The sequence below is a fragment of the Chanodichthys erythropterus genome, chromosome 10, assembly GCF_024489055.1.
Source record: "Chanodichthys erythropterus isolate Z2021 chromosome 10, ASM2448905v1, whole genome shotgun sequence".
NCBI classification, from domain to species: Eukaryota; Metazoa; Chordata; class Actinopteri; order Cypriniformes; family Xenocyprididae; genus Chanodichthys; species Chanodichthys erythropterus.
In genome coordinates this window covers 10,370,564-10,394,345 of record NC_090230.1, presented here as the reverse complement: position 1 = coordinate 10,394,345, position 23,782 = coordinate 10,370,564, and the positions used below count along the sequence as shown (strand labels likewise).

At 36.5% G+C, this 23,782-nt stretch overlaps 1 protein-coding gene across 2 annotated transcripts in view; it reads right to left on the bottom strand.

Annotated features, from left to right (window-relative positions):
- Positions 1-23,360, bottom strand: part of sh3bp4a (SH3-domain binding protein 4a) — a 42,848-nt gene extending 19,488 nt beyond the window's left edge. The window contains exons 1-3 of one of the 2 annotated variants that reach the window (XM_067398580.1): positions 23,268-23,360; positions 6,043-6,238; positions 3,579-5,941 (exon numbers count right to left, since the gene is read on the bottom strand). In XM_067398580.1, the coding sequence (XP_067254681.1) occupies positions 3,579-5,941; positions 6,043-6,163 (2,484 nt within the window). In that variant the 5' untranslated portion in view covers positions 6,164-6,238; positions 23,268-23,360. The remainder of the gene's footprint in view (positions 1-3,578; positions 5,942-6,042; positions 6,239-23,267) is intronic. The other variant, XM_067398581.1, reaches the window with a different exon arrangement.
- Positions 23,361-23,782: the final 422 nt, after the last annotated feature.

The window sequence follows — 23,782 nt, the reverse complement described above, 5'->3', positions numbered from 1 at the left end:
TCAGTTTTCAAGCATTTTTGCATATTTGAACCCTTTCCAGCAGTGACTGTAGAATTTTGAGATCTGTGTTTTCATACTGAGGACAACTGAGGGACTCAAACACAACTATTAAAAAAGGTTCAAACATTCACTGATGCTCCAAAAGAAAACACGATGCATTAAGAGCCGAGGGGTGAAAACTTTTGAACAGGATGAAGATGTCACAATTTTTCTTATTTTGTTTAAATATCATTGTTTTTCATTTAGTACTGCCCTTCGGAAGCAACAGAAGATACTTGCATGTTTGCATTTTTCCCGAAAAATTAAGTACAATTTACCTTGATATTTGAATTCAAAAGTTGTCACCCCCCGGCTCTTAATGCGTTGTGTTTCCTTCTGGAGCATCAGTGAATGTTTGAACCTTTTTTAATAGTTGAGTTTGAGTTCCTCAGTTGTCCTCAGTGTGAACAGATGAATCTCAAAATCATACAGTAACTGCTGGAAAGGGTTCAAATATGCTAAAATGCTTGAAAACTGATGAATCTGCAGGAGCTGGAGGAATTTTTCTGAAGAACAGAGCTCAGTTTAACTGCTCAGGACAAACAAGAGACTCATGAACAACCATCACAAAACATAAAAACAGTCGTGGATCATCAGGTAACCACACACAGTATTGACAATCAATGGTTCACTCTCTACTTTATAAATTTCGAGTCTGTGACTCTCGTGTTGTTGATGGTCAGAGATCCAGTCAGATGATTATGAATGGGGTTATTTTAATAAATTCAGCTATTGTTTTGTCTTGTGAACTAAATGCAAGCATCTTTTATGTAAAATATCTTACTCAGGACAGTACTAAACAAAAAATAACATGCATTTTTTATTATCCCTCTTATTTTATTAAAATAATTCTCATTTTCACAGATTCTGCAAGGGGTTCACATACTTTTTCATGCCACTATAAATGATACTGCTGAATACAGTAGCGGACACAAAGCGTCAATATACTACTTCCACTCACAATAATTACTGTAAATTGAGTCAAAGTTTTGCGGATATGGTTGAACAGCCACAGAAAATGATCTAATTTTAGCTGTGCTACCAGAGGGCAGGGAGAGGTGAAGGTCATGTTTCACATTGATTTCTAAAGAAGCATGTAAAATGTGTCCCATCACACCATGGCTATTTGAGAAAAATGTCAGGGCTCAGCCACTCCTCAGGCACAAGCTGTAGAAAATCTCTTATAAAAGCATTATTTAACCCTTAGGGGCAGAGATGGCCAGTTTAAACCAGACAGACAGAAAAAAACTCTCAGCAAATTGAGATAAAATATGTTATTTAGAAATAGCTTGATGTTACAGAATTCTCCAGAGTTATACAAGAGCAAAAGAAAAAATAGAAGAAAAAAAATGAAACAAATTAATTATGCTATCTTACAACAAAATGCTTTGGCTATTGTGACTACAGTGACATTTATATAAAGAAGCTGCATCAAGCCCAAAGCAGGTGGCTCACTGTTAGCTGGCGATAACCCCAGTTCTGCCTTTTCCAAATATTTAAACCAAGCACATTAAAAAAGGCTCAGTTTAGCTTGTTTTCTTTACTAGTCTGATGGCCTTGGAGTGCCCCCCTGCTGTTTAGTTTTATTTTAGGAGTGTTTAGATATGGCTGAGGCAGCTGCCAAGCTCTTTCAGTCTTTGGAAGCTTCCAGAAGGCCTAGACAACCACCTAGCACACAAGTTTTGAAAACACACTACTTGCTGAGTAAAGGTGGCAAGCTGCCATTTGACTCGATAAAACTTAGCTTAATAGGAAAAGTCATATATTTATGGATTTAGGCTAAGCACATTTGTGTGTGTGGAATGCTAACTCTAAGTTAGGATACTGAGACAGCATACAGAATTTTTATCACAATACAGGCAGGTATTAGCTTGAAAGACCTATAAATTGCTATGCTAAGCTTAATAGCTGGCATGTCAGACTTAACGTTGAGCAAAATTTCTTCCATCTCATTGTTTGCACAGCTCAAAATGTCACCAGGCTCAGAAGTATTGGGTGTAATTACCAAACTCAAAAAGATAAATCGCTAAATAATATCAAGGGGAGGCAAGGAAAGGGTGTGCGTCCATCAGGGACTACAAGCTGCAATTTCAAAATCGATTCACTACCACAAAAGACAATCGGCTAGCCTCTGACGTCAGGCCTTGGGATGGGAATAATAGCTAATAGCCTCATCTCCACTTGATGAATGTGTCAGCACTAGAAGCACGGCAGGGAAACAATGATGAAGCTCCCTCTTAGCCAGCAGAAACATAAGCAGAAACACTCTGAAAGAGACGCAAATGATTGTTGAGATATAACAGGCACTTACCGCCCACTCAAGTCTTGAATAATTTAACGTTAACAAAAGCTCTGCCTGTTGTGGATGGAAAGATAAAACGAAGATTCCTTCCAGGGATATATCACATTATAACATTGAGGTCAGTGAATAGTCAGCATCCCCATTTGAACCTTCAAAAATACTTAGCAATATAGCAAAACTTGTATTAATGTTTTTTTTTATTATTATTATTATTATTATTACTATTATTATTATTTTATTTATTTTTTTATCCAAGATAAGATGCTGAAGCTAGAGTTTTGCTAAAGATAAGACTGGACTTACTACATCTGTTCTCTCTTCTGCTGTCCAGTCTGAACAAGTAATAATACATCTTTCTCCATGCACTGTATTCTCAGATCTGCAAGACCTAAGCTGACACAAGTAGGGGGCTAAATTGTTTACTTATGAATGGGATATTAGTCAGTACTCGTAGAATGTAAGTTAGAAATGACTACATCTGCTGTGCTGTTCTGACAGTAACTCTACAATAGTGGAAAAGAGCACTTTAAACAAACACTTTTTTTTCTTTTCAACATAATGAAATTGAATGAGGTCTGGGGCTGTCATAGCATTTTAAAAAAGGTACCATGAACATATTATAAAAGTGTTCCATATGACTTGTGAATGATATTTTAAGTCTTCTAAAGCCATACAATAACTTTGTGTGAGGAACAGATCAAAATTTAAGTTCACATTTAAGAAAACCATCAAGCTTTGTAACAACATGAGCAAAATTGGCGAGTAAAAAGACAATTTTAATTTTTAGAGGAACTAATCTTTTAAGGACACCAAAGAGTTTATATTTCTGGACATTGTGGGGATTAAACAGGGGCAGTTTATACTGTACATTACCAACCCTGGACATCCTGTGCCCAGTGATAAAAAAACTAATACAAATGCAATCTTTCTTTCTGAATTTGAGTGAGCCAAGAAGGGATCAGGCTGCTGTACTTGCAGGTTTCCACAGCTGTACAGATAAGAAAGGCAGCACAGAGCAGCTAAGTGCACTCTCATCAGAATTAGCCTCAAGCATTAATAAGAGAAAAGGCAGATAAGCAGAACAGCATAAAAACAGGTTTAAATCAAGTACTCTGTGGCCAAATTTCTAATAGTTATCCATTTAGAAGCGGACTTCTACTATTTTCTAAAAGCAAACACAACCACAATAATCTGAAAACTATGCAGTTTGGACAAACCAACACACACATAGGCTTACCATCATCAGTTCCTTCTGAAAAGATTTCTTCTCTTTGGTCTCCATGTTGAGGCAATCTTCCTTTAGTTTCTCCAGCACTGAGGCAACCCTCTCCGGTTCACTATCCAGCTCTGCTCTGCAAAAATACGTCAAAGGAAGATTCACATAGCCCAGAGCATCAGCAAATGCTCGCCAGTTCCCCAGATTTTCCATAAGTATTGTCCTCACAGAGGCGTAAATGTAAGTGAGAAACTTGCAGGGCTTTAAGATTTGTTCCATCAGCATTGTGGTTGTAAGGTCTGGCCCACAAAAGTATATAGGCTTAACCTTTCCCAAGACAAGCACATTTTTTACATGTACAAGACCAATCTTTCCCTGATAGTATCCAATGTACCACTCTTTGGTCCATAGTTGTCCTTTGAGTTTGATCTTCTCCTCACTTAGTAGGGCGATAATATCTCCTTTTTTATATTCCAGCAAGTACTGATTCTTGGTCTGCCTGATAACCGTTTTGATCAGTTTGCCAAATTTCAAGTTGGTAATGCAGCGCTCTTGAAACTGTGGGTATTTGGTGGTGATGGCCAGAGGAGACAAAATTATTTTATCAACTTCCTTTTTCTTTAGGAACCGCCTCTGGCCATTGTTCCGTATCCCAGTTTTAGGGGGCGGCTGTGGTGTCTGAACGCAAAATTGTGCGAGGATGCAATCCTGATCATCTTTTACCTGGACACGTAACGTGAAGTCAGAAATCTCATCTGCGTTCCGAGACGTAATCATGTAGATTAGCCGGCTCACCTTGCCTAGTTTGAGCTGAAACCCACGAACAACCCTAGCTTGATCATTTGCTTTGACCTCATAGTTTGACATGTTAGAGTACATACCTATCTGCAAGTCCTGAGGTCTGCCAAGGACAAACTGGTGCTTCCCCCACAATTGTAGTGAAACAGGAGGGGCAGACTTTGCTTGCTTCCCAACTTCACTGACTAGTAGAGTCTTAGGGGCGCAGTCATGGCCAAAAATGGCCACCACAGTCTTAAAAGATGGATGAATGTGTTTGGGCCCGTAGAGACCCAGTGTAACTTTTTTCATCATATGATCCCAAACAGATGAACTGAAGGTAACATGTTGGGTCTGGACAACAATGGCTACATACATGCAGGGCTCCAAGTTGTCCAGCTGAACCTGAATCGTATCACCATAAATGTATGCTTGTGGAACAGGAGAATAAGGACCCTCTTTACAGTCACTTCTTACACACAAAACCTCAGCCATTGGACTTTCTGTCCTAGTCGTGACGGATACCTTCATCTCTAAGGTAATGAATGACTTTATTTCCATGTTACTCAGTTTGATTTCAACCACTGGACTGACAGTCGAGCATCTGTCATTGTTCAGCTCCAAGGGAGGATCTAGAAGAGCCTTCATAGAGATTTGCTGAGTGTCTCCCACTGCAACATGGCCTTCGGGAACATGAATACTGATATTTGTATCTGGGAGCTGGACTGCCCCTCCACAGCTGTCCAACTTGCAGACAATGTTAGTCTCTACTGGTTGTGTTTGACCCCAGCCTGGGTTCTGTCCAAGGGACTCAAGGTCATGGCAAGACCGTGCCAACTTTCGATGGTTTAGCCATGCTGTCCTAAAGTCCTCTCTGTTCTGAAACTGCTCCGGTGAGGGAGCTTTAAGCCCTGTAAAAAACCCTGATGAAGGCAACGGAGGATTCGACTGAGCTTGTAAGATTGATAACTCTGATAAACTGTAAGATCTCTTACTCCGAAAAAATGGATTGTCCTTGCGAAGCATCTGCAAGGCTTCAAGATCAGCATTGGTGGATGTTCCATCAAAGACACTATTGCTGTACCCTTTTGTGTTGCTGGTGGTGGAGATGGGGGCTGAAGGCAAGTCAAAAAAAAGCAAATCCATGCTGTTGCATTGGTTCGTCTTCTCATTGCTGTTCTGATCAAGGACGTCATCCATGGACCCATTTAGGAATGGGTTGGTTGAGGAGAGCATGGAGAAGGGGTTGTTGTTGTCATAAGGCATGGAGGGCTTCAGCGACACTCCAGTCCACTCCCCCAGCAGGTCCAGCTCTTTTGCTCCCTCCTCCGAGCAGTCCCCAAGATTGTCAATCATCCCACTGTCACTTAGAGATGAGTTCCTGTAGTTAATTGGTTGCACATATGTTGAAGGAATGTATCCCATTTCTCGGTTGTTGTGGGCATACCACCATTCCCCACCAGATGTGTCCAGCACATAGAGATGATCACCTTTGGAGAACTTTAGAGTGGTAAAACTAGATGGACAGTAATCCTTTATGGCGACTACTTCATGTGCAGTCCCAAATGACATTGAGGGGGCCAAACGCAAGGCACTGGGAGAAGGCACTGTAAAGATAAACATATTAATAAGAATTACTGATTTACAATGTACATGGCACAATCATATCACATGTCCCCTTTATTTATTTGCAATGTAATAAACTGACCTTTGACATCTATGAGACTCGCCTCAGTCACTCCCTCATCAAGGTCAATAAGAGTGCCCTCTGATTTACATCTAGGGAGCACATTGTTGTTGTTGGTTACTCTGATCCTGTGGGCGGCCATCTTGCATTGGTTAAGCTATTTTACCATTGCTCCAAACCTGACAATCAAACACTGGCAGTTTTCCATTTTTTTCTGCTGAGAAAACAAAAAGGAAAGGGACAATCTTGATTAGTTTTGTGTGGCAGGACAAACACTTGATGCACTGACAATAATGAGACATGCACCAATCAGATTATTGGATCATTAAGGCAAAACTCTTCAAAGAGATTGTACCTAGAGATTAGTATAGCTAAAGGGACAGACTGGGACAAGATGCAACTCAAAATGTACTGCATAAAATTAAAAGATCTTTAAAGTCTATTCCATTTAATCTATCTTGGAAGAGGTTTATGCATTGACGTCTATTTAGAAGTTGAAAACAGTCTGAAACAGTTTAGACAAACAAAAGATCCTGGTGAATTCTGAATACCTCAGTATTTTTTAATGGTCTTTGCTAATTTCATAACATTCAGTCCAGTCACATCATGGTTTAACTGATGGAATATCTATGGCCAAGGGATGACAATGAAGGAGGCAGAAGAACAATCAATAAGACATTTACAGCCATAAAAAGGTGCTGTAACCTCCGGAAATGACAATATGTGTTTAATCTTTGAACTTCATTTGACTTCAACTTTTAATTTACTTAATCTCTCAGAAAATGTCTTAGTGACGTCTTACTGCTAATAAAGCTTAAAGCCAGCATGAAATCAAAATTGATCCAATTTGCTTACTTAATGCACTTTCCTGGTCTCATTGTGTACATTACTCTAAACAACAACAAAAACATCATCAAGACTTTTATCAAAATGTATTGCCTTGCTGCATTTCTGAGACAACATTTATTTCAGCTAATGCCATTAATTCCTCTTTGACTATTTTTATTTTTTTTTTATCTTGAATAGTTTCATTTGTAAATATGACAGATTGCGGAGGTAAACAGCATTTCAGAAAATAATTTAATTCAGCATAAAAAGGCACTTATAATAGCACCCTGTGCACATTTCCTAAAAAGCCACACTACCTAAAACAATGTAATAGAATCACTTAGAGATGTGTCGTTTACACCATCAATAAAATAACAGATATAAGGTAGTTATCCTGGCTGGAAACAACAACAACCATGTAAAATTTACTAATTTATAGATCTGAACGAAGCAGTCTTTTATCACTGGTAGTGTTTGATTTGCCGGGTTCAGAAAGAAAGATATCAAAGCATATCAAAGGACACCTTGAACTAAAAATCACATGCATACGGTGCAGCAGGGGTTCCATCAATTAAACAGACTAAAACACCCGCTGGGTGATGGCAAAGAATAAATACCATTCTAAAAGTGAATACATTACTTTTGTGTCAGCATGGTTCCAAGAAAAAAAAAAGCAAACTTTTCGCAAACTCTTATAAAATGATCAATTTTTGCACTTTGTTGTGGATTAGAGGTGCTATTTTTCCTGTTATGACTTATGCTTTCTTTAGCTGAGCAACAGTTTGGCTTTTGGGGAGGAGGAAACAGACTCAATTTCCATGCATGATTGCCTCAACTTATGTCTGAGATGATGAGTGCTATTAATCTGCTCTTGACGTGACAGACATGCAAAACAACACAGAGATGTAAAACAAGCTATAATTAGTTGGACTAAATAATCACAGAAGCATGATAAGAATATCAAACAAGACCAAAGGACCAAGTAACTCAGAGTAGCTGATAATAATGCAATTTCTACAAAAGCGTTATCCTCAGAAAGTTATAAATGAGGTTGAAATGACACGATGGTGTGTCTCTGTACTACTTCTACTTATATGAATGCACAATTTTGTGGTGAAAAATGCTTTAAAATACTTTTAGGCTCTTTGGAAAGAAATCCATGAAGGCCTTGGAAGGACCTTTCATGTCTTTCTTAAAAGCTTAATGAACCCTTCAAAAGAAGGAAAGCATCTTTGACATGTATGTTTTAAAAGCCTTTCTCACAAAAGACTTGTGGAAGGATTCATTCCCTTTTAAATGTCCATTTCTTTTTATCTACATAAGATGCTGAAGTAGGTCAGCAATACCACTCATCTTTCATTTCCTTCAGTCCAACCCGTCAAAAATGCTTTTATTTTATTCATAATTCAGGCCATCAGAAGTTGATGGACAAAGTGCATTCCTGTATAACATGAAATTGTAAAAATTACAACACTGACCTCCCCCAGCTCTATCAGAGCTGGAGAAATGTCACATCAAGGTCTATGGTTCTTCTAACACTAGGAGCACCCACATATAAAAGGTGCACGAGGCCATCACTGACACAGTTGGATTTTGGTATTAGGAAGCAGAGGAAGAGCAATTGATGGATTAGAAACCTAGAGGTCTGACACGGATGTAATCATGGTTTCTGATAACATCACCTGGGGCACTCCAATGACTGAAGACTAGTGTCTCCTACCCATAATCCCTCTATCCTCCTTCCCTCCTATCTTTAGCATCTATTGTCACAGACTCTGGTGATAAAGCTATTTAGTCATTGATCTGACAATATCAGACTGCTATTATCAATTGCGGTCTGAAGGTACAGTCACACTTACCATTATTTGGTGAACTTTTGTGTGCAATATCCAGTCATTTATATAGGAATCCACACAACCATGAGTTTCGTGTGAGGATTTTGCTCATGTTTACATTGGTCTCACAAATTTGCCGCATTGACCATCAGTAAGCTGCTTGGTTTGAGAGTGACTTCTTTGTGAGCAGTGCTTCATACATCGCTACACTTTTTCTGTAAGGATTGCACCAAAATTTAGCTACCGGAAATTATTGGTCAAAAACCACATTTTCATTTTTTGGAGAGGAAAATGGTTGAAAATACGAGCACATGCGCTCAGCTCAGTTGCTCATGGCCTATGCAAACGCTCCACTCATGTACCGCTCATGCTCATCGGAAAAGTCCACTCAAATAACGCGCCGACATCAAATTTCTATGTATGTGCTGTAACATGCGTGGTATAGCCGTGCTGGGCAACACTGGAAAAAGTGACGCTACTCTCTTGTTCACTGATCTGCTCCCCATTTATGCCTCCAACATGGATGGAATGGTGCTGTGCAATACAAAACAACACTCAATATTACTTTAAAAGTAATACAAGAACTGTTAATGGAACTGGAATTGGAAACAGAATCTTGCAATTCCCATATAGGCACATCCCTGTAACACAAAACGTACTGCGATGTAGCCTGACGTGAAAGTCCAATGGCTGAGGTTTTGTGTGTAAGAAGTGACTATAAAGAGGGTCCTTATTCTCCTGTTCCACAAGCATACATTTAAGGTGATACGATTCAAGTTCAGCTGGACAACTTGGAGCCCTGCATGTATGTAGCCATTGTTGTCCAGACCCAACATGTTACCTTCAGTTCATCTGTTTGATATGATGAAAAAGTTAGACTGGGTCTCTACGGGCCCAAACACATTCATCTATCTTTTAAGACTGTGGTGGCCTTTTTTGGCCGTGACTGCGCCCCTAAAACTCTACTAGTCAGTGAAATTGGGAAGTGCTCTAATTGGTCTGCTAGAACCCCTCCCGCAGGTCAAAGAACTGGTGGGGAGCAAGCGTAGAAGAGCGAGTATTTTTAACTTCCATGGGAATGAAAAAACAAAAGTTGTTGCCTATTTGCCACCATAACTGCTGAAGCTTCTCTGACAATGTACATGACAAGCTGCTTCTTCTTCGACTTTTCCCTTGATACTCAACATGACTGCGGACACTGCCTACTAGCAGTCTGCATGCACATCGACGTGGACAATGACTCAGAAGTATAAATGAAAACATACGCATAGCCTACGGTGCAGAGACTCTGGCGTTGGTCCGACGCAGGAGTATAAATCAGCCTTACAGGATTAGTTCACTTTCAAATAAAAAATTACCCCAAGCTTCACTCACCCTCAAGCCATCCTAGGTGTATATGACTTTCTTCTTTCTGAAGAACACAATCAGAGATATTTTAATAAATATCCTGATGCATCCAAGCTGTATAATGGCAGTGAGCGGGACCAATGAGTATGAGCTGAAGAAAGTGTTTACATCCACATCCATCCATCATAAACGTACTCCACACGGCTCCGGGGGGGTGGGGGGTTAATAAAGGCCTTCTGAAGTGAAGCGATGCATTTGTGTAAAAAAATTCCATATTTAACAAGTTATTAAGTAAAATATGTAGCTACTGCCAGACCACCTTCTGTTTTCAATGTACGAAGAAATTGTAAAACTCTTGCAGTTCAAAAAGCTTACACTACATCAGGAGTCTTCCCTATTCAACTTACAAAAATCTTAACTGACCTGAAGCCAAGTTTACACTTTCTACCTAACTTGAATACGGAAGGTGTTCTGGCGGAAGCTAGATATTTTACTTCATAACTTGTTAAATATGGATTTTTTTTTTTTTTACACAAGCGCATCACTTCACTTCAGAAGGCCTTTATTAACCCCCCCCCCGGAGCCTTGTGGAGTACACGTTTACAATTGAAGCACTTTCTTCAGCTCGTACACATTTGTCTCGCTCACTGCAATTATAAAGCTCAGATGCGTCAGAATATTTATTAAAACATCTCTGTTTGTGTTCATCAAAAAGAAGAAAGTCATAAACATCTAGGATGGCTTGAGGGTGAGTAAAACTTGGGCTAATTTTCATTTGAAAGTGAACTAATTAAAAGATGCATTTTTCCCCACCAACATGGACGGAATGGCGTAATGCTCTACAAAATAAATCTCAATACTTCCTCAAAAGTACTACAAGAACCATTAATGGAAGTGAAATCGAAAACAAAATCTTGCAATTCCCGTATAGTCACAACGTCGTATAATTCAGCCAAAGAGACATTTTTAACCATCCGTCTACAACATGAAACACTGGTAATCCACAACTCTCGGGTGTCCCATAAGACAAGAGAGAACTCTTATCTTGGATGTGGCACGTAACTCGCAGAGGATGAGTTGAAAGCACTTCAAGCTGGAGGCCAGGGAATTTAGATGCTCTTAGATACATTGTTAGCTCTGCAGAAACCTCATGAGTTTAAATTCAAGCACTCCTCCTTAATTATCGTCCTTCAGACAGCTTCATACAGATACACGGTGCTTGGCTGAATTAATTCATTCAAACAGAACGGCATTACGACATCCATATCAAACTTAACCTTCCGCCTCGCATTAAAACACCTGTCATTTCAACTGAATTACTATAATTACATTTCCAAAACGTGGCATAGGGGCAATAACAGAGATAATGTGGCACGTTACGGCCTGTGGTTATAAAATTTTATTATTAGTTCCATTGATAATTTAGAGGAATTTTATATTACTTTGACAAGCTAATTGGGTGAGTAAGACGAGTGGGATTTCCGCCGACAGCTCATCACTTGGTAAATATGACCACCTGGTATATATATAGCAGAGGACAAAGCAATTTCTCCCTCCACTGCCCCGCTAGTCCATACTTCACCACTGACTCTAAAACAAAAGCTTTACTCAGGTAAAGTGCAGAGGGGTGTGGATGGAAGATAATATTTCAAAGCACCTATAAGAGGCTAATTTCAGGAGTCCATTAAATGACAGACTTCATTTATCGTCTCTACGTGAATAGGTCATTCTACCTGACAAGGTTCAGCTAACACAAATGAGTCTGACATTACAAGCCACTTTATCAAACATATTCCTCAGTACAAACTGGATCATTCTGACTAGGGATCAGTAAAGTAAACACACAACACCCAACTACTTAATTATTATTATTTTTTTTTTTTTAAACACACACACACACAGAGGTTTGTTTTGCTATTTTAGTGAAGACATTCCATAGACATAATGGTTTTTATATTGTACAAACTGTACATTGTACATTTTTAATAAAACTTGTTTAGTATGTTTTTAAAGCTATTTTAAATTATTATATTAAATAAAGACTTTTATGTTTACGTCATAATACCAGTGTAATACCCATGTTATTATACAAATCACAAAAATGCACACACACACACACACACTAGTGATGTGTCGTTTATGAACGATTCATTCATTTTTAACGAATCTTTAATATGACTCGAGAACAACAAATTGTCCCAGAGAGCGATTCGTTCATTTTCTGTTGACCACGCATGTGCAACATCCCATAGGTTCTGTACAGGAAACGGAAATGATTAGTTCACTTCTTGATTCTTTCGGGTTTGAGTCATTTGTTCATCAAGTCCCAGCCCCATAGTCAAGCTATGTAGTCTGTACTGGAAACACAAATGATTAGTTCACCTCTCGAGTCTTTCGTTCATCACGTCACAGCCCCATAGGCTGAATGCAGAAACTGAATGATTAGTTCATCTCTTGAGTCTTTCAGGTCTGATCGAGACCTTCGTTCTTTTTTTTACGTGATGTGACAGCTATTCACAACCGTCCTTACAAACAAGCGCATCGTTTTTTTTTTAGTTTTTTTTTTAAGTTTGGTTTATTTTTGTTTGTTTGTCTAATATTTGCATAAAAAGATTGGTCAAAAGGGACATAGTGGCATAACATAAATGTTTATTGCACATATCTTTTGATAATTATAATAATTCACTTCCGAGATGTCGGCAAATCCTGCTTCTAATGAGCATAAATGAAGAGTTTCGTTGCAAAACGAGATAACTCTGTTTTTTTAATTTTAAATAATAATCTTGTTTTTTGGTTGTGCATTCCAATTAATATCAATTCAACTGCAGTTGGTTTGTTTTGATTTAAACCTTCATAACTTAAAAAATACAGCTAAGTAGCACCATAAAACAAAATAATAACATGATAACATAATAATAAACATGTTTTGACAAAAATGTTAAAAACGGATTTATCTCGTTTTGCAACGAAACTCTTCAAATGTAAAAACAAACTTTTTTATTAGACATTAAGTTTATGTAATAATACCTTCGTTTTTGCTTTGTCAAAGCGATTTTATGTTGTTTTTATTCCGTTTTCGCCATAATTGACACAAAAACACCATATGCTCTCATTGTGTTGTGACAACATCATGTGGTTAGCAAGTGAATGCGACTGTGAATGTGAATCTGATTGCGAAAAACTCACTGAGGTCTGAAGTGGGACATTTAATTTGGGAAATCCCCATGTCCAACCTCATCAGGAAAGCAGCGTTACTTTTGATTTCATTTAACACACTAAAAAAAGTGGGTAGCATTAAAAGTGGTTCTTGGCTCATAATAATAGGGGAACCACTTTTGGTGCTAGAACCCATAAGAGGTGCCATATCGCTTTTTTTTTTCTCAACAAAAATAGTGCTAGACAGCACCAACAGTGGTTCTTTGGCTCATAAAGGACCTTTAAAGGGGCTTAACAGGTTCTTTGTATGGCAGTGGTGCTATATGACACCTTAACCACCCCAAAGAACCACTGAAGAACCGCTGAAGAACCATACAGGGGCTTAACAGGTTCTGTATATGGTAGAGGTGCTATATAGCACCTGAGTCATCCCAAAAAACTGGTGAAGAACTGCTGAAGAACCACTGAAGATTTGGTTGTTCCCCTATGATTACGAGCCAAAGAACCACTTTATATAGAACCATGTTTTTTTTAGAGACAGGAAAGCTGTCAGTCAATAAATGGGAAAGCAAAGTACCCATTTAAACCCAAACTTGCATTACTTATTTGAAAAAGTAACTCAGATCATTTAAAAGTAATTTTTTACTTTACTAGTTACTTAAAGTAATCTGATTACATAAATCACGTTATTTGTTATTGTCACGTTACTGTATTGACACATGTGATGATTTTTTTCAGTTTAACGAGTTAAAAATATTTAACACCGTTAACGCAGCGTCCTTTTATTCCCGTCATCCTTTGGCTAGCGTTGCATTATTTGACCATGCTATAATTCATGCAAATGCTTGAATTAATGCTTAAACCAACCATTCAACCGATTCAATTGCGACAAGACACAAAAGAGAATGCAGTGCAGTACTGGTGCGGTGTCTGTGAATCTCCTGTGGCAGAAACATGACTCGTGCGCACAAAAAGCTGCTTCAGATGCTTCAGCTGTCAAGTATCCTCGTAAGCACAGTCTTAAATGAGTTAAATGAAGTCTGAAATGGATGTGTCAGATACTCGTCATGTGCAGCATTGCCAGGTCTTAGAGTGACAGCAGCCTAATAAACCTGCTGCTGTGATTTAAAATATATAAAATCATTTACATTTTAGATACGTAAAAATTCTATATATTTTCTAAAATGTATGTCAGTATCACAAACAAAAATACAACGAATGTTGCCACATGTACAAGCTCATCCTAGCTGGCTCGTTGTGCTGAAGCATGTGCACTAATTTTATTTCTGGTGTACCACAAGTCAAAGGAGAACACATCATATTGTTGTTTCAATTACACTCAGAATTTAATTTGCATACATGAATACACAAAAAGAAAGAATTCAAGGCCAGTAAACTGTGTTCCCAAATGTCTCTCCAAAGACAGAAGAACCCAATGCCAGGTTTCATTCCTGTTGGGAGGTCTGGATTAGCCAAGGTTTAAACAAAGTCCTCTGTAAATGAGCTGTGTTGTTTTGCTTCAAGTCGGGCCATCTCTCAAGAAACGTTCTACATATCAATGAAGACTTTTCCCTAGCGTTGCTCACAAACACCACCGACTACTCTGAAAGACATATATACCTCGGTGCATTCACCATAAGCCAGTGAAGATTTGCCTCGGGAGGCACGCCGACTGACAATAAGAGTTACAGGGGCATTTAGGGGGATTACAAGGACTGAATTTGTGCTGAGTCCCCATTAATTATGAAACACAATGCAACACTATTGTGCTTGTGGAAACTGATGACGATAGTGCTTTTTAAGGTTTGTTCTATTCCTGAGGGATTCGCAAGGTTTAGATCGCAACGCTGCAGAAGTCATGCTTTCGGCCACTAAAATCAGATTCAGGAGATTTGCTGTCAGTAGATATGTCAACAATCATTTGTTAAAATTTAGGCATGTGCATCATTTTTGTGTCAATGTTAGGTGTCAAATACTAGCTATGCAAATATCTAGCTACACAAGCGCAAAGAGACAATATAAGCAAGCATTAGCATCTGTCGTCTTCTTCTATAGTCAGTTTGTCTTTCAGGTAAACTACTGTCATGGCAGGGCAACAGTTAGAAAATAATATTGTGAAGAAAGCTTCAATTAAATGGGACTTCAGCTAGCTAACTGATTAAGCTAATGCTAAGTGATAAAACAGAGCAGGCTAATTAAGCTCTGGCTCAACAACAACTTAAAGAACAAAATCTAGCCAACATGTATGTTGTTGAGCAACTAGTTGACAAGTCAACCATCACAACCCATCCAGAACACACAATATTATATACTCAACAAGACTGTACATTGGCAATGTTTACTTTTACTTCGTAGAGTATTTGTATAGATTCTGGCTGTAGTTCTAGTAATTGGACACATGACCTTCTACAGGATGTGATTTCAGTGATTCAGCAAGTGCATAATCATTTATTTTCAGAGTTTAGCACGGACAGTTGTGCTCTAAAGTTTACCCTTTGCAGAATCTGTGAAAATGTGATTAATTTGATCAAAATCCACAACTATTACAAAAGGTTCAAACATTCACTGATGCTCCAGAAGGAGGGTGTAAACTGTTTGAATTTGAAGATCAAGGTAAATTGTTCTTAATTTGTCTTCCGGGAAATAAGTATCTTTTGTTGTTTTCGAAGGGCAGTACTAAATGAAAAAAATATGATATTTAAACAATATAAGAACAATTTGGATATCCTGTTCAGAAGTTTACACCCCCTGGCTCTTAATGCGCTGTGAATGTTTGAATCTTTTGTAATAGTTGTGTTTGAGTCCTTCAATTGTCTTCAGTGTAAAAAGATGGATCTGAAATTCATATGATCCCTCTTGTTTTGTTAAAATTATTCACTTTTTCACAGATTCTGCAAGGGGTATGTAAACATTTGAGCAGAACTGTACATGTGTTTAGGGGAGAGTGAAGCCCTTGGTGGGAGGAGAAACCCTGCAGAGACTAACCAGAGCAAAACCATGGAGTGAAACCTAATTATAATGGCACACACACACACACACACACACACACACCCACACATACACACACACACGTCTCTGGAGACTAGTGCTGACAGGAAGCCAGCATCCCTGCACTTTCATCATTTAACATGTTCATGGTGCAATGGAATCATATTTTACATTACACACCAAATGTGGCCTGAAATTAAATAAAACCTGCATGATGGGGAAAAAAAAGTGCATGATGTCTGTGTGTATTTTGTCACGAGTGTCTGTTTGGCTACTGGGGTGGTGCAGTCTTCACATCAGATGCCTTGCATCATCACACAACCGTGGAGATATTTTGTACCCCATCTCATGATGCAACCACAACTTGTAATAAGAAAAATGACGATGCCAAAATGCCAAAATGTGTCTTTATTTTTGAAGTTCCTTTCTCGTTTGTAAGATATAGTTTTTAGAGTGTCTTTTGTTGTCTATGAAATGTTATGAGGTTAAGAACAATCTGCGTTATTTAAATACTAATATGTTATTATTAATAAATGATTTACATAAGCATATAATTAATATAAATAATTAGTTAATATTTTATTATTACTTATTTTGTCTTATTTATTTGAATATTTATATGAATATTATTGTAATTTAATTTTATATTAATAATATTTTACATTATAAATAATTTAGTAATTTTATTATTTTTTTAAATAATTATTTAATATAAAATAATTATATTAAATATAAATAATTTTGTATTTCTACTAAATTATTTATAATAGTTTAATATATTAAAATTATTACTGATTATTTAATATAACTTAAAATATTATATAATAATATATAATAATTACATAAATATAAATAAATCAGTAATAATTTATAATATAATATTCATATTTATAATTTCCTGTTTTATATTAATATATTTAAAAATATATTTTATTTTATATATTATATTTATTTAAAATAAAATATTTTATTTTATTTTAAATAAATAAAATATTTAGTTTATTTATTATATAAAATAATGTTATCATAGTCCTTAAATATAAATAATATATTTATTAATAAGTATAATGAATTATGTATATATTGAAATGTACATAATTTAACAAATGTTATATATATATATATATATATATATATATATATATATATATATATATATATATATATATATATATATATATATATATATATATATATATATATATATATATATATATAAACATTTGTTAAATTATGTACATTTCAATCATTATATTATATAATTGTTTTATTAATTATATTAATTAATTTAATTAAGAATTATCATTCAAATAAAATATCTTCATAAATTTAAATTAAACATCAAAACAAAATTAATAATATATTAATATAAAATATTATACATAATTCATTATACTTATTAATAAATGTATTATTTATATTTAAGGACTATGATAACATTATTTTATATAATAAATATACTTATTTTATACATTAAATTAAAAATAATTAAAGCTTGGAAAGCCAAACTCAAAACCATGCAGCACCAGGAACAAGAAGTGACAAAGGTAATAAACTGACCATGTCCAAATCTAGATTTGCCATTTAGAAATCCACATCGGTCAACCACAAATTTGGATATTTAAGGCATTATTGAAACTCAAGCAGACACTTCAATCTCTCACTCATTTGGACAGAATCAAAAACCTGATTGGCCAAACTCCAGAATAGCAAGGGCCAATCAGATTCCACGTCTCAGATATCAGACAGCCTGCATCTCAAATGCATGTATTGTGTGGCGCGTCTGCATTTCAGCTGAGAGCCTTTCTCAGATGCCAAATACTTCCCCAAAGGCCCTTTTGGCTAGAAAACAAATGGAAGCACAAAGGCTAATGAGTAGATCTTTCAATTTAAAGAAAATCATTAAGTTGCGCACTATAGCATAATTTCTACATCTTTGACTGTCAGAGTTCGTTTGCTGTGACTTTATCTTAGAAACACTTCATTAAATGGGCCATAAACATGTACTTGGTCTGGTTAGACATTCAAAAGCTTCCATTAACTAAATTAATCATCAAAACACAAAATAAGAATGCCTTATTCTCCTGAGGAAAGTGGAAAGAAACCAATTATCAGGATTAAACAGGATTAAGGGTGAATATCTAAAAATCCATCCAAAAGAAATATACCGTAAACTATTTCAGAAGGGTCAAACCTTCTCCTGTACAACGACTCTGTTTACTTAAACAGGAAGTGGCCGAACTATGACAGGAAGTGCTCTGGAGAGACTGACAGAGTAAAGGAGAAACAGCAAGAGAGGAAAAGAGAAAAAGAAAGAGAGGAAATGCTTGGCTGATGAGTAGCTCGCGTCCCTCCCCATCTTCTCCTACTGCTGTTACGTGTATCTGAAGCCCTCCAGCTGGAAATCGGCTGCCACAGACTGGAATTTAATATCATTCCTCAGCTGATAGAACATAAACAGCACAAGAATCTCACTCATAACCCTGAGCTTCCTCTGGGCCAAATCTAGGAAGCAAAAATGCCAGAGAACGCTGACAAACTACAGATGGCAAGCACATGTCAGTCAGCTAAATCAGTGATGCTCCTAAAACACATTTTTATTCCAAAAACAAAATAATAGTAATAATTATATTATACACACATGCTGTATATAACTTTTAATATAATAACTTAATAATATAATTATTATTTAATACAAAAATATAACTTACTGTAAATTATTAATTAGGCAGGTTTTCACAATGTTATTTATTATTTAAATCCTCAGATTTTTAACCACATATATATAGAATTTTGGAGAAAATGAGTTTAATTGTCATGAATAACGTTACAACAAAATTAAAAAAAAATTCTCCAACAAACCAATTTCTTGTTTCTTTATTTTGATTTTAGGCTTAAAATATGAGCCATTCTTGACATGTTTCATGCTTCTACTTGAGCAAAATGAACAAAGATGTCTAGTTTATATATAAACACATCTGTGGCTGATGAATCACCAGGAATCAGAGAGTTAGACAACAGGCTTAAATAGGAGCCCCAGACCGTTGAGCGTCTTATGAGTCCTGAAAACAAACCGCCCAGGTCTTGGTCCTGATCCCAGCTAAAGACACCCACTGATACCATCAACAATACACTCCTTCATCCTGACACACAGAAAAAGCAAAAGAGAATATATAATTCTAGGTTATTCTGAGTAATACTTACCCTTAGCTGAACTGAAACTAGTGGCTTTCTTTAAACATAGTATCATAACGCAGAGCGTCTATAATCGTCGCATTCATATTGGAAGAGCGGCCAAAGGCTACGGGAATGGAAAGGCCATTTGGATGAACAAAGTGATTCTAGATCAGGCCTGCTTGCCTCAGGATAAACACTGTAAAAGCCACAATTTACTTATAATGTAATCTCTCCTGATGGCCAACTCTGAAACATTAAATCCTCGTAAAACGATCTGCCATTTTATGTCCTGTCTTTCACAGTCTACTGCCATCTGACTCAAGGGGGATTTTAACACTGCTGTTCTAAGCTGGACTAACATGGCTTTATGTACAGTGGACATGACACAAATAATAGAAGAGTGTTTTTTGGCTGATAGGCACTTCTGTGAAAGGAATGTTTCAGCTTTGATCCAAGTTAAGCTGTATGGTGGTGTGTTGTTGTTTATTTAATGTATTGTATTATTATTTTTTTAGTTATTTTACAGGCTAGATATGCATTTTTTCATTTAGTTTTGACATTTTAGTGGTGATTCTTAAATTAGCGTGCTGTGCTAAAGGTTGCCTGAGGATGTGTTCACACTTGGCATATTTGGTTTGATTAAAATGAACTCTGGTGCGATTGTTAGTCAGGTTCATTTGAATAAGTGTGAACGCTGCCTTCCGAACCCTGGTGTGCACCAAACAAACAGACCGAGACCCCTGAAAAGACAAACTCTGATGCAATTCAAATGGAATATGAATGCAACACGGACCAAAGACATGTAAACGAACCAAAAACAGGATGTGATGTCACAAGATGTGTCTACTTCTCAAGCATACATTTTTTTCTCATCATAGGCGCTACGTTGCCCATTACATTTCGGTACAGGTGTCTGAAAAGCCATAACGCAGGCATTCGTTTATGTGTGTGAAGGAAAAAATCCTGGTGCTGTTTTGATAAGCTCTTCATGAGTTCTCAGTAAGTTCAGTCGCAAAATATACATCATAAAAGCATTTTTTTTCTGTGTGTGTGTTATATCTTTAGGTCTGGTCTACAAGTGTTAACACACCCTTAAATAACGGACACTATAGCCAATGATATTTCAGACGGATGACTTTGGACAATGCGTCTTGTGTTGTTTTGTTTTTGGACTACGCAAGATAGCATTTGTAACACTGTATTTTATTTTAGTTATTGTATTTTTTTGCATTTACAAAGTTCACACAGCTAATATAACCCTCAAATGGATCTTTACAAGATGTTCGTTATGTATGCTGCATGCATGCTTCGGATCATGTGAGTATAGCATTTATTTGGGTGTTTACATTTGATTCTGAATGAGTTTGATGGTGCTCCGTGGCTAAAGCTAACATTACACACTGTTGGAGAAATTTATAAAGAATGAATATTTGTTTATGCATTATACAGACTGCAAGTGTTTAAAAATGAAAATAGCGACGGCTCGTCTCCGTGAATACAGTAATAAACAATGGTAACTTTAACCACATTTTACAGTACATTAGCAACATGTTAAAGAAACATTTAGAAAGACAATTTACAAATATCACTAAAAATATCATGATATCATGGATCATGTCAGTTATTATTGCTCCATCTGCCATTTTTCGCTGTTGTTATTGCTTGCTTACATAGTCTGATGATTCAGCTGTGCACAGATCCAGATGTTACTGGCTGCCATTGTCTAATGCCTTTCATAATGTTGGGAACATCATGGGCTGGCATATGCAAATAATGGAGTTACACCCCGACAGTTACGTAACAGTCGGTATTATGTTGAGATTCGCCTGTTCGTCGGAGGTCTTTTAAACAAATGAGATTTATATAAGAAGGAGGAAACAATGGAGTTTGAAACTCAGTGTATGTCTTTTCCATGTACTGAACTCTTGTTATTCAACTATGCCAAGGTAAATTCAATTTTAATTCTAGGACACCTTTAAGATTGATTAGTCGAATTGTCATTCGGTCAATCCACCAACTAAAATACATAGTTTTTTACATCGTTGGTCAATTACGACAGTAAATAATTGATAATCAGTTCGTAAAAACAAATATATTTAATTTGCGTTACATTTACACTTACACACTTACGCAATTAAAATCTGTTCTCTTTTCTAGACACATGCTTTAGCACATGCAAGGTTAGTAAGTTATTTTAATCGTTAGTTTCATGTTCATACATATAATTGTTTAAAACTCATGACTTGTCATATTGAAGCCAAGGTTTAGTTCCATTGTAAGTGTGTTAATGTACAAGTATCTTTAGTTTGTTTTTACAAACTGAAGGACAAGTCCAAATCAAATAAGACCATTTTTATGTGGTTATCCACAGCAGGTTATCGACAGATTTAACTTGTATAGAATCTGGAACATTGCTTAAAGCTGGAAAGGCTCTTATATCTTGACATGTCAAGATTTATAGATGTTTTCTGACTTAAACATGGTTTTGCTGCAAGCAAGCTTGTAAAAAGAAGTTACTGTCATATGCTACAATTAAAAAAACATTTGATACAGATATAGAATATAATTTTGTTATTCAAAATACATAAGCACACACATACACGTTTGTTTTTGTGAATTGTGGGGACATTCCATAGGCATAATGGTTGTTATACTGTACAAACAGTATTTTCTATCGCCCTACACCAACCCTAGACCTAAACCTACCAATCACAGAAAACTGTGCACAATTTTACTTTCTTTACTCATTCAGTATGATTTATAAGCCTTTTGAAAAATGTGGATATGGGGTAATATCCTCATAAGTCACCCTCTCCTTGTAATGCCTATATCATACCCTTGTCATTATGCAAATTTGTGTTCTGATATGTCACAAAAACGCACGCACACGCACACACACACAACCACACTGATCTAAAGTTGCAGCCATTTGTTCTGCGAGCCATGAATATTTAATAAACAACCTAACTTGAAAATAAATTGTTAATATAACAGGGGGAAGCTGAGGTCTTGTAGAAAAAACGAGGCTGAGTTATGCCACAGGTCAATCCTGTTCCATTCAAAGTCTGAAAGGAATGTGGGAAGGGGAGGGAGAAAGAGGAGAGGGGATCGACGGCTGGGAATGGGAGCAGAGAGGGAGGAGGAATGTATAGGATGTCCTTACCATTAGAAATTACCACCAGGGTGGTCGTGACTATCAAACACTGATAACCACGGTAACAAATAACCAACTGTCAAACAAGACCAAGTCGTTCCTAATGAAACTGTGCCTTTGTAGCCATAGTTTCAGTAGTTTATTCCTCAAAATTAGACACTTTTACCAAATTCATTCTTAATTAATTCTTTTTTAGTAGTAGCAACTGCAGTCACTTTGATATTTTGGCATAAGCTGGTGTATTTACTGGTTTTAAATCGGTTTGACCATTTTGCCAACTTACAAGATATGTTGGGAGAAATCACTATAATTATTCAAAAAATAAAGACATTTTACAGACAGGCACAGTCATATCTCAATGAAGGGCTACATTGCTGCATACAATAATTAGTGATGGTTCACATAGGGAATTCTGGAAATATCAATTATAAGACTGTTCAAGCTTTTTACTTTATACTGCCTAACTGTATAAGTATATAAAATCCATCATTTCTAGTACTAAAAATAGAGTTTTTTATGTATATATATAATTCATGTTGTGTTGCCTAAAATTTGAATACACCTGATATGTGTGCATCACTACAACTTCAGGCTTGTAAAAGCAGCTGAAATGTTACAAGAAACGCATGTTCTACTACTGAACACAGAGCGCTTATAGACAGTAACAAACATTTCGGAGGTTTCAAAACATAATCCGAATCATTTCAAAAGCAGCCAAGAGGATTAACAGAGACAAAAGCGCAAAGATGGCATAAACTCACCTCTGCGTTCCTCTTATGTGTATCCAAAGCAGCGCGCAGTTGTAGTGTTGAGTTGGTCACTTTGTGCTCCTTTGTGGTTGTTGGGCAAACGCGTCTCGCATCGCATCTGGGCGGGGCTAGAGCTCCGGTGATGTCATAGAGAGGGGCGGGGACTGGGAGACTACTGGGCGGAGACTTGAATCCGGTGGTTTGCCATCTGTCACCAGGGGCCCTCAAGGAAAATCACTTTTTCCCTGGCGTCTAGTTTGCCTGATCAATTATTAATTTTCTTTTAGTGATGATGCGGATGATATTTATTCTATACCCTGCATCAAGCTTTCCATTTCTTTCATATATAATATATATTTATATATATATATATATATATATATATATATATATATATAGACTGAACAGACTGAAAATATTCTATTAATTTCTAAAGTAATATAATATAATATAATATAATATAATATAATATAATATAATATAATATAATATAATATAATATAATATAATAATAATATAATATGTAT